The following is a 17,784-nucleotide window of genomic DNA, read 5'->3' as shown; positions in this document are numbered from 1 at the left end:
CACATCTATGTTGATATGATTGTCCCCTCCCCCGTGCAGGGAGTTGGATTTGAGCTATCAATCAGAGCTAGCTTTCTTGTTTCTGAGATCCTTCCTTTAGCACTGTAGTACAGTCTGTGTATAATTGTGATCAACTTAGCTTTCTCTTCCCCTTCACTACATTTGCATCTGCAAGACTGCAACTTCCTCGGCAACGACATCTTTGTCTTCCACAAATAATTCATTCCCTTCGGGCCGAATGTTATCAATTGGTTGCATAGAAATAATATAGATCACGAGCATACAGGAATGTCAGCTGTCCTGCTACACGAATGAATATTTCTATGCTAAATGAAACACCTTCCCAAGTATATTCCTCGTGATAGATTTTATAAACACATGTTAGTAGAGTATAGAGGAACTGCAGAGCATGCCTTTCAGTCAAAAACCAAACTGCTATATTGTTCATCCTCTTAGGATAGAAATTTGTTCTGGTAACTCCAGCTCTCTTCAGTTCAACAAAGACCTCGACACAGTAAAAGACAAGAACCATACTTGAATTGTATATTAAAAAAACAGAAAACTCATTGCCAATATATCTCAACTAATTGAGATGGATTTCATGTTATACAAACAACTCAAATTTGATCCAACAATTATAGAGTACAACAATGATATATGAATTACATGTCCTTGCGTCGACAAGCTGACTCAGGCACTCCTGTCAGTGCCGGAGCAGAGTTCTTCTCCATGTCTCTGTGCCCTTTCACTACATTTGCATCTGCAACTTCTTGGCAACGACACGTTTGTCTTCCTCAGATATTCCTTTCCCTTTGTGCGAAATGTTGTCAGTTGGCTGCATAGAAATGGTATCGATCACGAGCATACATGAATGCCAGCTGACCTACAACATAAACGGACATGGGAATTATATATGAAACACTTTCCCGAGTATCTTCCATGTGATGGCTTCTATAAACACAGGTTACTAGAGGAACGAGGCACTGCAAAACACGCTGTTTAGTGAAAAACCAAACTACTATGTTGTTCATCCTCTCGGGACGGATATATGTTCTGGTAACTTCAAGTCTCCTCAGTTCCACAGAGACCTCAACACAGTAACAGAGAAAAGCAAATATCGCTATGCCTGCTATGAAGTAAGATTTCCATCTCTGTGCATCCCTTAAAAGAGAGGATGAAAAAGCTATGTTTAGTATCTGAAATACAGCTCCCAAATACTCGATCTTGTTTTCCTTGAGCTGAAAAAAAAAAATCAAATCAAAATATATTGTATTTAAGACAGAGAACCAATTTTGATGAAACAAATTTATATCACATTCCTTGAGAAAGGAGAACCAACTTGAAAGGGAAAATTTCATTTGTCAACAATTTTTCTGCATATTAAACTACATTAAATTGTTATGTACTATGGTAAAAATGTACTGTTGACATAACATAGAATCTATTTATTCTGCATACATGCAGCAGCTCATGTATAGCATTACACAGCTCATGTACAGCTCATAATTAGTTAGAAAGTTAGTTGTAGTTTGTGTATATATAGACTTTCTTTCCACGTTCTGTAACACACCTTTTATGCAATATATGTTCTCTGAGTTTTCTTCTCAATATTCTCTCTCTACACTGCTGAATAGAACTAGGTTTGACATGGTATCAGAGCGAAATCGACGCTCCGATCTTCTCCTCCGCTGCACTTTCCGATCATTTTCCGATCATCTTCTCCGGTGATTTCGTTACCTTCTCATATATGTTTCGTTACTGTATATACATATTATCTTCTCTCTGTTACTGTACATATTCATCGCCATTTCTTCAAGAATTCTCTGTTCTGTGTTGAGTTTGTTGAAATTCGTTGAGTTTTTTGTTGAATTCGTTGAGTTTGTGTTGAAATTGTTGAGTTTCTGTTTGTTCACAATTGTTATCATCATGACTTCTTCAAACACTCATGATTCCGAACATAATTCATCTACTCATCTTCAAGATAATCCACTGCATTTGCAATCATCAGACAGTCCTGGAATGAAACTTGTGAGTGATTGTTTTGATGGAACTGATTTTATCACCTGGAAACGTTCCATGAGAATTGCCCTATCTGCTCGTAATAAATTAGGGTTTGTTGATGGACGTATTCCACAACCAGATCCCTCTGATCCTTCTCATACTAGCTGGCATCGTTGTAATGATATGGTTATCTCATGGATTCTTGGTGCTTTATCCAAGAGCATTGCTCGTAGTGTTATTCATGCTGATTCTGCTTGTCAAATGTGGAAAGAACTTGAAGCGAGATACAATGTCTCCAATGGCACACAATTGTTTGCTCTACAAAAGGATCTCAGTGAACTGCATCAAGGAAATAGCACAATTGCTGATTATTTCACAAAGAAGAAGGTTCTCTGGGATGATGTTGATTCATTATGTCTCACTGCTATTTGTACTTGTGATGCTGCAGCCAAAAATGCTACTCTCCATCAGAATCAACGAGTGATTTCGTTTCTCATGGGCTTAAATGATTCTTATAATGTCATAAGAGGTTCTATCCTGATGACTAATCCTCTACCATCAATCAGTCAAGTATATAATCTCCTGCTCCAAGAAGAGGCTCAACGTGAAATCCGATCTTCTCACAATCTGATAACAGATTCTGCTTCACTTCATGTCAATTCAAGGTCCTCTGGATTTTCATCTCAGGCTCCACAAGGCCAATTCAAGAAATCCACTCTCACCTGCAACTATTGCAAAAAGTCAGGACACACAATTGACAAATGCTACAAGCTTCATGGATTTCCTCCTGATTTTAAGTTCACAAAATCTACAAGGAAAATTGCTGCCAATGTAGATGCTGTTCAAACTGATTCTATTGCCAACACAGAATCTGTTACCAGCACTCAAGCTCAAGCTCCAGTTCTCACTGCTGAAATGTATTCACAGCTGCTCAATCTCCTAAAGTCTACTCAGCCTACAGAACAGCCTTCTTGTGCCAATTTTGCTGGTAATTCACTTTGTCCAGACTCCATTATTACCTGCATGTCACAGTCAAACTCAGTCACATGGATCATTGACAGTGGTGCCAATGATCACATGTGTTCTCAACAACACTTGTTTAGTTCACTTGCTATTCTGTCTAAACCATTGACTATTTCTCTGCCAAATGGTCATATTTTACACATTACTTCTGCTGGTAGTGTTCCTATTTCTCATGACATTACCCTCCAAAATGTTCTTTATGTGCCTCTTTTCCAGTTTAATCTTCTCTCTGTCAGCAAATTAACAAGTCAATTGAATTGTTCATTACAATTCACTAATGACTCTTGTTATTTGCAGGCCTCTTCACAGAAGAGACCACTGGAAATTGGTAAAGCTTTTAAAGGCCTTTATCTACTTTCATACTCAAGTTCCCCTTCCAGCATTTCTTTTCCTGTTTCTGCAAATGCTAGTACTACTGTTACTAGTTGTAATAAAGAGTGTCTGAAATGGCATTCTAGACTTGGGCATTTGCCTTTTGATAAACTCAAATCATTACATTTGTGTAATGTTGATTCTATGACTGATGTACCCTGTCTTGTGTGTGCTAAAGCTAGACAGCAAAGACTTCCATTTCCCATCAGTACTACTTTTAGCTCTAGTCCATTTCAATTAATTCATGTTGATGTATGGGGTCCCTACAAAGTCCCTACTTACAACAACTTTAAGTACTTCCTCACAATAGTGGATGATTTTTCCAGAGCTACATGGACTTTTTTGCTCACTAACAAAAGTTCTGCATTTGATTTTCTAAAGTCCTATATCATCTTAGTTGAAAATCAATTCAAAATATCTGTACAATCTGTACGTTCTGATAATGCTTTAGAGATTGGCTTAAGCAACTCTGCTATTGAATTCTTTCAGTCAAAAGGCATTCTTCATCAAACCTCTTGTGCTTTCACACCACAACAGAATGGGGTTGTGGAAAGAAAGCACAAACACTTGCTTGAAACAGCAAGAGCACTATTATTTCAATCTCACTTACCTATTAAATTCTGGGGGGACTGCATTCTTACTGCAACTTACCTGATCAATTTGTTTCCCTCTAGAATATTAAATAATCTGTCTCCATATGAAGCTTTACTCAAGGTCAAACCAAGTTACTCACACTTAAAGCCTTTTGGATGTCTTAGCCTAGTCACTACTCCCAAACCTCATAGAGACAAATTTACAGCTCGTGCTATAGCTTGTGTGTTTCTTGGCTACCCACAAGGAAAGAAGGCATACAAGTTTTATAGTCTTGAAACTAAACAGGTCCTCATATCTAGAGATGCAATTTTCTATGAAAATCACTTTCCTTATGTAGATGTTAATTCTCCTTCATATTTCCCCATACCTGTTGCTGATACATCTATTCCACCCACTCATTCTCACCTGTCCCCATCACAGTCCTCTGTGCCATCACAGTCTCACACTTTATCACAGTCTCCAGTGCACTGTTCCATTCCTTTCACTGATACACAGTCTTCTGAGATTTTCACTGATACACAGTCATCTGAGTCTACAGTTCCAAATTCAGCTGTTGAAAATTTACAACCTATTAGGAAGTCTACAAGAGCTTCAAAGGTCCCAACTTACCTCACAGATTATGTACACTCTGTGCATAATGCTTGTTCAGAGTCTCTCTGCTCATGCACCATTACATCTCAATGTCTCAGCCTTGAAAATCCCTCACCTTCAAATATCATCTGTTGTGCTACTCCTATGTCTCTACAAACACCAGTTGCAGAACCTTCCTCTTTTGCTGAGGCAATGATATATCCAGAATGGCAACAGGCTGTGGCTGCTGAATTTTCTGCTTTAGAGGCTAATAATACTTGGAAATTAGTACCTTTACCTCCTGGCAAAAAGGCCATTTCATGTCGTTGGGTTTTCAAAGTTAAGCATCATGCAGATGGTTCAATTGAACGTTATAAAGCACGTTTAGTTGTTAAAGGTTTTACTCAGAAAGCTGGAATTGACTTCACTGAAACTTTCTCTCCGGTTGTTAAAATGACAACCATTCGTACTCTTGTTGCTACTGCTGTCAAGAAAAAATGGCAGATGTTTCAGCTGGATGTCAATAATGCCTTCCTACATGGCGATTTGTTTGAAGATGTTTATATGCAATTGCCTCCTGGGTTGGTAGTTGATGATCCCTCACTTGTTTGCAAGCTGCTTAAATCTCTATACGGACTTCGCCAAGCTTCCAGAAATTGGAATCACAAACTCTGTTGTGCTCTTCTGTCTCGGGGATATTCATACTCCAAAAATGATTACTCTTTGTTCTACAAGAAAACAAATTCCAGCATTGTTTTCTTAGCAGTTTATGTCGATGACATTCTCCTGGTTGGTGATGATTTACATGAGATAAATTCAGTTAAGACTTTTCTCAATGACACTTTCAAGATCAAGGATCTTGGCAACTTGAGTTACTTTCTAGGTCTTGAATTTCAAGCAACTTCAGACGGCATGATCATTTCACAAAACAAGTTTACTAATGACTTGTTAACAGAGTTTGATTGTCTTAATTCTCCTCCTGCAGTTAGTCCTCTAGATCCCACTATCAAACTTCTTCATGACCAAGGTGAACCAGTTCATGATTGTTCATTGTATAGGAAATTAGTTGGCAAACTAAATTTCCTTACAAATACTCGTCCTGATATTTCTTTTGCTGTTCAACACCTGAGCCAGTTCATGAGTGCACCTCGTACTCCTCACTGGGATGCTGCTATACATGTTTTACGTTATCTCAAGCTAACACCTTCTCAAGGGTTGTTTTACCACTCTAAACCACAATTTAGTCTAACAGCTTACTGTGATGCCGACTGGGCTGCTTGCCCTCACACTCGAAAATCAGTCAGTGGCTTTGTAGTAATGCTAGGTGATAGTATCATATCTTGGAAATCCAAGAAACAACACACAGTGTCCTTATCTTCAGCTGAGGCTGAATACCGATCCATTCGACGTATTACAGCAGAACTTGCATGGCTGTCACGGCTGTTATCTGAGCTTACTGTTCCAGATGTCGTTCCCATACCAGTAAAGTGTGATAGCCAAGCTGCGATTTACATTGCTAAGAACCCAGTCTTCCACGAGCGAACAAAGCACATCGACCTCGACTGCCATTTTGTTCGTGAAAAACTCAGTTCAGGCCTTATCTCATTGTCTTATGTTCCAACACAATTACAATTAGCAGATGTGTTCACTAAAGCCTTGAATGGTGTTCAACATCAGGCAATCATGTCCAAGTTGGGTGTCTCCACCTCCAACTTGAGGGGGGGTGTTGACATAACATAGAATCTATTTATTCTGCATACATGCAGCAGCTCATGTATAGCATTACACAGCTCATGTACAGCTCATAATTAGTTAGAAAGTTAGTTGTAGTTTGTGTATATATAGACTTTCTTTCCACGTTCTGTAACACACCTTTTATGCAATATATGTTCTCTGAGTTTTCTTCTCAATATTCTCTCTCTACACTGCTGAATAGAACTAGGTTTGACATGTACTGCAAGTGATCAATTGGCTACATCAGTGGATAAAAACTCACTAAACTCAAGACCAATATCTCAACTTGCATCTAGCATGTATGAACACGCATCTAGCATATATGAAGACACAACTGAAGAATCTTATAATCATAACAGTTGGAATTGAAGAGAATCAAGCATATTAGGCTTCCATATCGATGATTTTTATATTCTTACATGTTCTTTCACTAGCACCACTAACGAAGTCTCAATTAACTAGAACAAGAGGCAACCAAACACAATCACAATACAATATTGCGCGCTAGATTTACAAACCAAGGCCGTAACAGTAAAATGTAAAGTCACAGATACTCATAGAGCAAAATAAAAACCCACCTTAATCCATATCTTTTCCACCAGGTTTTTGATCTTCTCAGTCAAGTTGTCAAGCTCCTTAATCAAGAAACCCGTAAAGAGAGACCGGCATTTGTTGTAGAAGCACAAAATCGCAAACATGAAACCAGTAAACAGGACTATATCTGGCAATTCAGCGATTGTTGCGCCCTGGCCAAATAACACCTATTAGAGTCAAGATCAAAAGGTAAATAATAAGGTGTCGGTAGTGAGAAGCTTACTTCCATCCGGCTCTCAATCATCCACCCGCGAGGAAGGTGTTTGTGAGGATAGTAACAGGTTAAGTTGTACATCTTCATTGGAACTACACGAAACAATTTTTTCAATAATGTTAGAGAAAAGAAGAATCGGGCGCTCTATTTACAGCAGAATAACAGTTAGTAATCTTCAAATAATCAAAAAATTTGTGTAGTTCAGTAAAGATTGAGAAAAACAGAAATTATAAGCATACAAGTTACCTTCTTAATTCGAATCTGAAGGTTGTGAAGATGAAAGTACCGGAAAATTCAGAAGAAAAAAAAAATCTGCTATGAGAGTGCCCAGATTTGAACCAATATATTATCAGAGAACGGTAGTTCTGCAAGATTAAAATTTTCCGCTATGAGAATGCCCAGATTTGAACCAATTCTTACACTTTATGCATGTTGAAATATAGCATAAGATCAGTTTGTGGACTTTCTCTAATATCTTAAAGTTTTAAGGTTTTAGTTAGACCGGTTCTCAACGGTGCAAACCAAATGAGTAAACACGGCAGCAAGATAGAATTGAAGCAGGCAAAAACAGTTAACAAAACTAGACAAATTTTCCGGCAAGATAAAACTCTTTAAAATATAAAATCGTTCTGAAGGAAATAAGTATATTACCTTATCGAGAGTTAAAATACACTATCATCATTCTACTTGATCGAGGTTTAACAATAAAACTTAACCCTGACCGAATAAAAAGAACAGTTTAAATAAGAATCAAAGCTAAGATTTATAGGTTTCAGACGCATACCTTATTGAGACCTGACAACTTGAGCTTTCCTGACAGAGCTGAAAGATAGTACTTCGGTAGCCATGCTCGTGTCAGGACATTTTTGCGATAACTAAACTAGACAACGTTGAGAACGGAAATGGAAGCAATTTAAGAATGCAAAGCCAACGTGCAAAAGTCTTCGAACATGCAATGAAAAGTTATTGGAGAGGTACCCTGCTGACTTAAAATAATTAGCGAGTGTAATGAAAGTGAGATGTAGCAACCTTGTTTGAAATTTCTAGAATGACGATCTGAACCCTTCATCGCACCACGCTTATCACACGGAATCGAATCACTATGACACTATTAGTAAAATTATTTAAATACATCTATTATCTTGAAATTCGGTACAACATATAATTACTTATTTTTAATGTTTTAAAAATAGCCATTCTTTAATTTTATCTAATTCTAATTACACAAAATGGAGTTAATATAAGAATTAAGAATCTATTTAAGAGTGATATTAAAAACTGTTGTGTTTTTAAAAATATTTCATGGAAAAAGTGTTGCCGTAGATATTAGATATTTGAGTATTAATATAAAAATATAATGTTTTTGGTCAAGTTTGATAATGAAACTTATGGCTGACTTCCGGTAAAGGTTAGAAAATAATTTTTTTTTAAAGTATGGACCTGCTTTTAAAAGCAGTTTTTGGCTGAAAACTATCATTCAAAAAAATTATTTATAAATTTATTAAATTTTTCATCTATTTTTAAACAAATATTTAACGTCAGTATCAAACGGGTCTACATAGTACATATCACCTGTCAACATCTCTTTCCTTCTCAAACTCAAATTTTATTTAGTCAGATATGTTCTCTTTAAATTGATGTATATTATCGTTATGTACATTAACGAACAGGGTGTATTCGATTAGGATTTTAATGGATTGTTTTTACTCATCGGATTTTAGTGGATTGTATCTGATTTTGATTTTGTGCGGATTCTTAATTAAATGTCGCAGAGTTGATAGGATTTAAGCACAATACTTCAAAATCTTATTGATTTTGGTGGGATTTTAAAAAACTTAAAATACACTGAAGACTACAAAATCGTTCTTTTTATGAAATCCAAAAAAATCCATCAGCATTGGAATACCATCAGATTTTAATGAATTTTAAACAATCACAATTGAATACCATCGGATTTTAAAGCATAATTTAAATCCTAATTGAATATGACCAGATTTTGTAACATAATTTAAAATCCAAATTAAATACCTCAAAATTTTAATGGATTTTAAACAATCCCAATCAAATACCCACGGATTTCATCAATGCAAAAAAATGCATTAAAATCTCAATCCAATACACCCCTTTAAGTATGCAATTTTAATAATAGTCATTTTCTTTATTTAAAAATAATAATAATCACTTTCAAACTAAAATTTTCCTTAAAAATTAATATTTTCTTAAATAACGTGTAATATGTTTATTTATACTCCCTCCGTCCCCCTCAATTCCTTACATTGGAGGATGACACGGAGACCAAGACAATGCATAATAAATGAGTAAAGTTAGATGAAAAGTGGGTAAAGTGGTGGGACCTATCAATATTTAATAATAGATTTGAGATAATGGAGGAAATTAGTGGGTTTAACAGTAGTTTTTATTGTAAAACATGAGATAGTAGGGGAAGATAGTGAGCGTAATAATAGGAAAAACTTACTATATATAGTAACATAGAGAAATGAGATGAACATCTCAAAATAGCAAATGTAAAGAAATGAGGGGGACAGAGGTAGTAAATTTGAAAGGTAAATTCAGTGACGTGCCCAGTGACATAAGGGAATATTACGCCATCATACTTGACCTACATTATGACGTCCGTGATTATGTGCTTTATCGTACAGTTTAATCTCCACATGTTTTGACTTTCAGTGTGATGAGTTGATAAAAGGGATAAATATCAAGCAGTCGACTCGTTTCGTCCAAATGTATCAATTGAGTCACTGATTCTCAAATTGACTCAAATGAGACATTCATTAGAAAAATTTGTATCAAAAATATCACTTTATCATTAGTTGAAATTTTGAAAGTATTATATATTGAGTTTCACACATTTTTTATGAATGGTATTACATCCAAACGAAAGATTCCGCGTCCTACTATTTTCACTAATATTTTTAGATTTTTAAAAACTTATCTCCTATTTATTTTTATTTAAATCAAATAAAACAATCAAAAAATTAAAAATAAATAGTTAATAAAATTTTAAAATTATTCAATCAGAGACGTCCATGGATTGAGTTTGGTTCAGCATCACATAATGTGTAAGTTTGAAATACCGGAGTATTTCTTTTTCTTCAATATGACTCAATTATTGATTACTTAGTGGAGTGTTTTTCCTTACGAAGTTGGTTCTCCCTCCGTCCGCCGCTAGTATTCATCACGACGATATTTTAATGGTCGTGAATATTATGATTCTACTTGTATTGTCAATCTAATTTGTTTATATTATTTTTTGAATTGCTCGACACGACGAATATAAACATAATTTCAAAATACATGTCAAGCAGTGGAAAAGAATTATAAATAAATGATATGGACGAGGGAGTGATAATAAATGAGCGGTAAAATCAGAAATTATTGTAATTAGAATTCTAAAAATTCATTAAATTATAAATCTGAAATCAATGACTTTAAACAATTTATCATCTAAATACACAATAAGTCGGGTGACGAAAAATGCTAGTTTCCTTTTTTTATAAAAATTTAGACAATAAATATTTATTCAGAAAAGAAAAATTCAAAATAATTTTTCAAACTATCTTTTATGGGATTATGAGATTGCGTGCCGAGCCCCGTCCCCCAGTGTAAACAATTGAGAAGGACGGATGGAGTATAATTTATATTTAATTTTTTTGGTAAATAAAAATTTAATCTTTAAAGTTTTGATTAAAAAAATCTTAAAAATAAATTATAGGACTATATTTTATAAAATATAAAAGTTAAAAATTATTGAAATTGGACTCATTAACATATATTTAAAAATAAGTATTCTTAAAATGTCAATAATTTTCATATTTCAAATTTATAAAATAATTAAATATAAATATATAAAATTAATTAAGAAGGTTAGAACATTAGTATTATTAAATAAAGAAAAAGTATGTCATCTGCATGACGTGAAAAAAATTTGTATGTGTCGTCCACAGATTTTGTATGGGTCGGCAGGCAAGCGAGGGCCCTACATGTTGAGGACTTTCACTAGTGGTGTGTGAAATCATTCGATCCGTTAACGGTAAAATCTGTTGTCGCCACATATTTGGTAGTACTCCCTCGTTTCTTTTTTCTTTTCTTGTTTGTGATGTCGGTACTGTTTATAATATGAGATAAATTACTAATTTACATCTAATCTATAAAATTAAATATAATCATGAGTGATCTTGTTAGATTCGTATTCACAAGTACTTTAATACAGTGAAGTTTTTATATTTAATGCTACTACGAAATGAAAGATATTAACGATTAAAAATGTGTGTTGACAAACGTGAAAAGTACAAACAGGAAAAGTATTTAGAGACGGAGGGAGTACTACTGTATACTTGAGTCACCGAATCTTAACGTAGTATTTTCTGTTCACACCTGTTGACCATTTAAAGTCAAATTGAATAAGCTTTGATGATTATTGGTATTTTTACTACGGAATCATGTTCATTGTGACTATATATTTTTATTTAATGTGTAACAAAATTATATTTTGAATTAAGTTAATAAGACAAATTAAATAATAATTAATCTAAAAAGTAGTAATATTTTAGTCATTATCAATTTTTAAAATATTTAAATAATAATTTATAAAAGTCTCATGAGTCATGACAAATTAAACGAGTGGACGGAGGAACGAAGCCCAATGACAAACACAGTATTAATTAAAATATTCTAATCTATTTGTGTGAACAATGCTAGTTTTTAGATGAACACTCATTATAATTTGAATCAGCTGATTTAATATTAAAATAATAATTGTTTTATTATTTAATTATTTATAATTTATTAGATTGAAACTTGATTTGTGATTTCATTGTTATTTTATTCCTTCAATCATTTCACTTGAACATGTTTCGAAAAAAATGCTCATTCTATTTTTACGTGATATTTTCTTACCATATGTTATATGCAACATTGTGAAAAAAGGCTACAAAACGAGACCTATTTGGACCAGGAAAATCAAGATCAACCCAACTTCGAGGTGACCCTGTCAAAAGATAGGGCGCGCCCTATCATCTGGCGCGCCACCTTGCCAAAGAAAGTTTTGTCAGCAATAATTTAGAAGAGCAAAAGGAGATGCTTCTTGTTTGGGGGATGTCCTTAAGCATGAGTAAATCCTATTGTTGATTCATCACGGGCTCTCCTTGTGGTCTGAGGAGTTGTTCTCCTTGGGAGGTAGAAGATGAAGAGAAGACGCATCCTGGAAGGCTCTATCTCTGTAGTCTGGCGGATTGTCCCTATCGGAGAGTAGAGAAGTGTCCATGCATTTGGGGTAAGTCTTCGGTGCTCGAGAGTCTACAAGGCCCAAGACTAAGCCTCATCGTATTGGGCCTCTTTCGGGAGGAAGATTCTAGATGGAAGGGGAAGCCCAACCCACTCTTAGGAGAAAGAACTACGTGCCGGCTTGATCCACTATAAATAGGGGTACGTAAGCAGATTGTAGACATTGATCATTCTTGAGAGTTATTCCAGTTAGCAATCTTGAACCCTTTGTTTACAATCGCAGCCACATTCAAAACAAACAACCAACCACCTTCGATAAACTCGCCAACAAGAATCTTGATTCACGCTGGAAACCTCGTCTTTGTTAATAAACCAGATTTCTCCGTTAACACCGTCTTTATTATAATAAATTTAAATCCATTCATATTTAGTTATTGTTGTTTCATATTTCTTTTTTTCTCCATAAAATTTTTATATAATTTTTTATTTCATTCCCCGTGAACACAACTAAGAGTGAGCTTTTTCTGCATCTCACTCCTCAACAAAGGACTGAATACACCATCTGTTTCTACGTTTGATTGATTGGTGAGGAAATTCCAATCTAATGTTGCAATTGCTCCTCAATATGAGCTTCATTTTCTCCGAATGAAAGTTGTCAGCCCTCTTATTTTGGTTTCTCTGCCAGTAATGCCTCAGAAGCTCATAAATTAAACCTAGTAACTAGATTCCATAACATCTGGCATTGATGATGAAGTCGAGCATCAGAGGTTTCCATACCAATCGTATAGATGAAAACACAACACTTCATGCACAAAACACACAAGCAAGTCATAAAAAATAATCTAAAGCATCTGCAATACTCCACCCATAAATGGGCTTTCGAGTGAGGGGGAATGTTAGAATATGATCCTGGTAAGCTCTCCCCCTAACAGTTTGAGGTTTTAGGAGAATTGGTCACTTAACACATTTGCATCTCCAAATAATTGATTCTCCGCGTTTGTACCAATAAATTTGCATCTGCAAATGATTAGTTCCCCGTATCTCTGCACCTCCTCCGATACATTTTCATTTGCACCAGATTGATTTCCTGCATCCCTATGCATCTCTTCTGATACATTGGCATCTGCAAGTGATTGAGTCTCCGAATTGCTGTGAGACTCTTCTGAAGCATTTAAATTTGCAAATAATTGATTCTCCATGTCCCTCTGAGACTCTTCCCATACATTTGCATCTGAGTGTGCAAGAGAAGTAAAAACCAAACAAGGTGGGAAAATCTGACAGTACAATCTTTATACTCATAAAGTTTATAACTTCATGTATTATGTACAAACAATGTGTTCTAGTCCCAAAAAAACACAATTGTGCAAACTGTATGACTCATCGAATTACTAAAATCACACTACTTCAAATTGTATCAACAACATATACAGATATATTAACAAACACTTAGATATTCTTCACGTTTACAGTATGTGCACCACCACTTCAATTAGTATTGTTGGAAATGCGATTTCTTGCTTATGGGTCCTCAGGTGTCCAAGAACATACCTACACAGAATACCTTCCTGTTTTTCTTCCATGATAACTTGAATTTTTTTATTTCCACAAAAATTTTGTAAGTGAGAAAGGCTGGGGAAAACATTGACATCCCTGCTATCCAGGTCGCTTCCCACCTCGGTACAGCCACTTCATACCCTAAAAGAGGGCTATTCTTAAATATTAGTGCCAGCTGAAGAACAACTACCAGACACACAACGGGGTGTTTCTTGAACTGCAGAAAAGAACATATTAAAACGCAGACATAAAACCAATCTGGAAACAAGTTCTGACAGCATTACGAAGAATGAAAAAGCAATTTGAAATAAAACTTGCAAGTGTCACCATAATTTTGCATACACACAACACTCTTCAGAGCAATGCCATTGAAACCAAGAGTCCAGGAGCAAACTCGCCATAAGTCCACCTTAGTGTTATCATGTTGCGTGTAACTGCACCCATTCATGATACTCTCTGCATCCACCGATTACCAACAACATCTTTATCGGCCCTTGCCAAAAGCACGTTGCTCTATTGTGTGATCAGAGAATGACTCTGTCTAAGGACATGTAACCAGCACACAGCAGACTATTGCCTCGCGACAGTCTTTTTGTAGCCAGTAGACATGTACAGTACACCAGCTTGTGACAAACTCTTTTTCTGAAATGGAGACATGAGCCAAACTGCATAGGTTTGAGGTAACAAACCATAGCAATCTGCTCCCAAGATTTGGTTAAATTTATAGATGTCTCAAAGGCATCTAACAATAAAACCCGATGATCTAAACGCTTGAAGAACCGTAGAAACCAAGGGCTAGGGTCCAACAAACACTACAATCTAAAGTCTTAACTAATGCAAACGACGAGGCAAGTTTGCAAACTACAATGGAATTGACAGTGGGTTGATTTGATGAATCAACCCAGAAATATGAATTATTATTGCAACAGATCAATCAGTCAAACAAAATGATATAAGCTTTGAGTTAGAGCCTAGAACTGGACTCAATCCAATATCTCAATCACAATTGTACTCAAAGTATTTTTTTAAGGATGAAGCTTTGTAATTAAGCAGCTCAAAGCAATTCAAATCTAATTCAAATACAACAATTCATTAATTCAGCAAGCAATTCAGTGATCATCACTGTGAGAAGGGTTGAACCTTAATTTTTTATTTTATGACTTCACGTCGAGTGCTTGACAAAATAGTATTAATCTTAGGAAGAACCGACTACTTGAAAATTCAGAGCAACAAAAGCAACTAAGTTTTCACTTGCTCACGCCACACAGATCTGTTGTCCAGGCAATTCGATTTGTATTCAATCACGACAGGAATGAACATATTGTTGGAATTACGCAACAATATTTATCCATCTGTACATAGCTGTCATTAGTTTTAGTTGATCAGTTAATTAGTTAGTTTCATAACAAACTTTCTCACTTTATTTTCATTTGGCTTTCTGTATATAGTCTTGATCATTTCCAGATTGTATAGTTAAGGTGTATGAATGATAGCTGATCTCTTTCTCTCTTTACATCTCTCTCAATCTCAATCTCTCTCTCTCTCTCTCTCTCTCTCTCTCTGTGTGTGTAAACTCCATTGTTTCTCTGCAATTACTCACTAGTTTAACAAGTTTAACACATATAAACATATTCAGCAAAGAAATTGGAAAGCCAAGGACCCGTGATACACGAAACACGCCGGTACATGTAGAAAACAAAGTAAAACAATTATATATCAATATCTCAATGAGAAAAAATTATACCTTGATCCAGATCTGCTCCTTGTTCAAATAAAACCAGATTACTAAGTAATTAACATAGCGATCACGCGTCTCTTCAATCCAGCCTAAGCCTGGTCAACAAAAAGTTTTCAAGAATTGAGCACTATCTTAACATCAGTACAAAAGGACTAGAAGCTGAATATTTAGAAATCGCAGATCTACCGGTTTCGATCAGCTCTAGAGAAGCAGCCAACATGCGACCAAGACTTAAGCCCATTGCAATAACAGATTTTATTACCAGTAGAGATTCCAAATGTTAGCTAACGTTTGATAACAAACTGTGAGATGTGCAGTCAGTGATTAAATGGGCCTTTTTTACAACAATTTTAAATTTATGTTGCAGTAAAATAATTAAAAGTGATTAGGATTGACTCGGTATTAATCAAATGTTGCATGAGTTTTGCTTTTACTTGAGAGTTGAGAGTTTTGATCTCAATTCTGATCACTTCTGAACTTGTTTTGGGCTTGTAATATCCTAACGAATACAGGTAAGCATATCATGGATTCTTTAATACAAAGTCAAATGCACCACCCAGACCAAGCGTCTAAAGTGTCAAGTAACCCAGCAAAGTGACAGGCGTTGACAAGATCATATACTCCCTCCTAGCTTCATTTTTTAACAAGTGCCAGATACCACGGAGCGTAGGGCTGTTATTCGGTCCGGGCTAGCCGAGCATAATTCGAGCCGAGTTTTATTTAGTCGAGCTGATGCGGCTCGTTTAAAAAAACGAGCCTAAATCTTTCCCCGAACTCGACTCGTTTATTTTCAAGAGTCGAGTCGAGCTGGCTCGTTTAACTAAACGAGCCTATTTTAACGAGTCGGGCGAGCCGATTTAACACTAAATCGAGCCTAAAACGCTATCCGAATCCGACTCGTTAATTTTCACGAGTCGAATCGAGCCAGCTCGTTTAACGAAACGAGCCAAAACCTCAGCCCGAACTCGAGCTCATTTAACTAAACGAGCCGAGCCCATCAAAACGAGTTCGAGCAGGGCGAGCTCGCGAGCTGCCCGGATCGAATTACAGCACTAACCGAGTGTTTTCAATTTTTTTTGACATGAATCATCCAATTAAAATTAGTCATCTGTCTATCAAGTCATTTATAAAAAATTGAGAATAAAATTTGAAATATGTAATATTATTCATCTATCATATATTTTTTTAAAAAAAATGAAATAATTTCAACCATAAAGAAGTAATATAGCGAGAGTCGAGAATGAGTCGTTTGCTTGACAAAAGAGATGTTAGACCTTTTCATATAATTTTAAGGCATTATAATATTATTACTCATTTTCTTCTCCTTCTCGAAATCAATTACCAAGTCATGATCGAAAATCTCCCGAAGGTCTCTTTGCTATAAGTACAAAACGGTTGACGGACTAATTGGATGCAGACAACTTGATAGGAAATAGTAAACTGAATATTGAACACGGAAACCTTAAAAGACCGGCGAAATTACGGATGATAAATAGTAACGACTCATGGATAAATTTTCCCCGTAACGTTAGTACAAGATTGATGAATTATGCTCCTGATAAAAAAAACGAACTATTTATACTTGACTATTTAGGTATTTAGGTGTTTCTGCCGTTATTTTGATTTAATCAAGAATCAGCGATCTTGTCAAAAAAAATTAAGAATCAACGATTAATTATAATTAACTTCTAAAAAATAATTTATTAATTATATTCAAGTCAGATTAAAAATCTCTGATTTATCAAAAAATTCTTCGACAAATATTTGTGGGTGCAAAATTGTATGTGTCATATTGCCTCATTGGTGACTAATCATCGTTAGTCAATGGATAACCGGTCCATCCATGAATTAAAAACATGCATTCAAGAACAAATTTTCTGTAAAAAACTCATACTCCTATATCATCATCTTAACTGACAGACCATCCCCAACATCCAAAATCACCGTTAAAATATTATAATTAAAAATTAAAAAAGTTCATAAAAGGTTTCGCACTTAAGAGAAATAATTCTTTCTTTTAATTTCTTTTAACAAAACTCAAATACTTACGTGTACGGAATCAGTAATCTATATTTGATCTATTAAAAGCTCAATAAATTATAAATATTTGGAGTTGTATCAATTCCCGCGGGGAGTAAACGGTAAA

General features: G+C 35.3%; 1 protein-coding gene and 1 long non-coding RNA gene across 7 annotated transcripts; both read right to left on the bottom strand.

Moving 5' to 3' along the window:
* Nucleotides 1–520: 520 nt before the first annotated feature.
* Nucleotides 521–8,094, bottom strand: LOC135149717 (uncharacterized). Of its 5 annotated transcripts, XM_064085526.1 has the most exons (6): nucleotides 7,887–8,089; nucleotides 7,754–7,819; nucleotides 7,349–7,467; nucleotides 7,112–7,194; nucleotides 6,873–7,040; nucleotides 521–1,238 (listed from the first exon to the last, which is right to left on the bottom strand). In XM_064085526.1, exons 4-6 carry the CDS (start codon nucleotides 7,187–7,189, stop codon nucleotides 828–830), a joined length of 657 nt encoding a protein of 218 aa, XP_063941596.1. In that variant the 5' UTR covers nucleotides 7,190–7,194; nucleotides 7,349–7,467; nucleotides 7,754–7,819; nucleotides 7,887–8,089; the 3' UTR covers nucleotides 521–827. The 5 variants fall into 5 exon arrangements, with proteins under 5 accessions (XP_063941596.1, XP_063941600.1, XP_063941599.1 ...); XM_064085530.1 differs by lacking the exon at nucleotides 7,754–7,819 and having other exon boundaries at nucleotides 521–883; nucleotides 7,887–8,094; XM_064085529.1 differs by lacking the exon at nucleotides 7,754–7,819 and having other exon boundaries at nucleotides 7,887–8,090.
* A 5,522-nt stretch (nucleotides 8,095–13,616) lies between these two features.
* LOC108201959 (uncharacterized) lies at nucleotides 13,617–16,142 on the bottom strand. Of its 2 annotated transcripts, none has more exons than XR_010287397.1 (4): nucleotides 15,825–16,142; nucleotides 15,645–15,733; nucleotides 14,228–14,598; nucleotides 13,617–14,117 (listed from the first exon to the last, which is right to left on the bottom strand). It is a non-coding gene; the product is annotated as an uncharacterized LOC108201959 (long non-coding RNA). The 2 variants fall into 2 exon arrangements; XR_010287396.1 differs by having other exon boundaries at nucleotides 14,243–14,598; nucleotides 15,825–16,141.
* Nucleotides 16,143–17,784: the final 1,642 nt, after the last annotated feature.

This window comes from Daucus carota, chromosome 9, assembly GCF_001625215.2.
Source record: "Daucus carota subsp. sativus chromosome 9, DH1 v3.0, whole genome shotgun sequence".
NCBI lineage: Eukaryota > Viridiplantae > Streptophyta > Magnoliopsida > Apiales > Apiaceae > Daucus > Daucus carota.
Note: the sequence above shows the minus strand (reverse complement) of the source record. Positions and strands in the feature narration are given on the sequence as shown.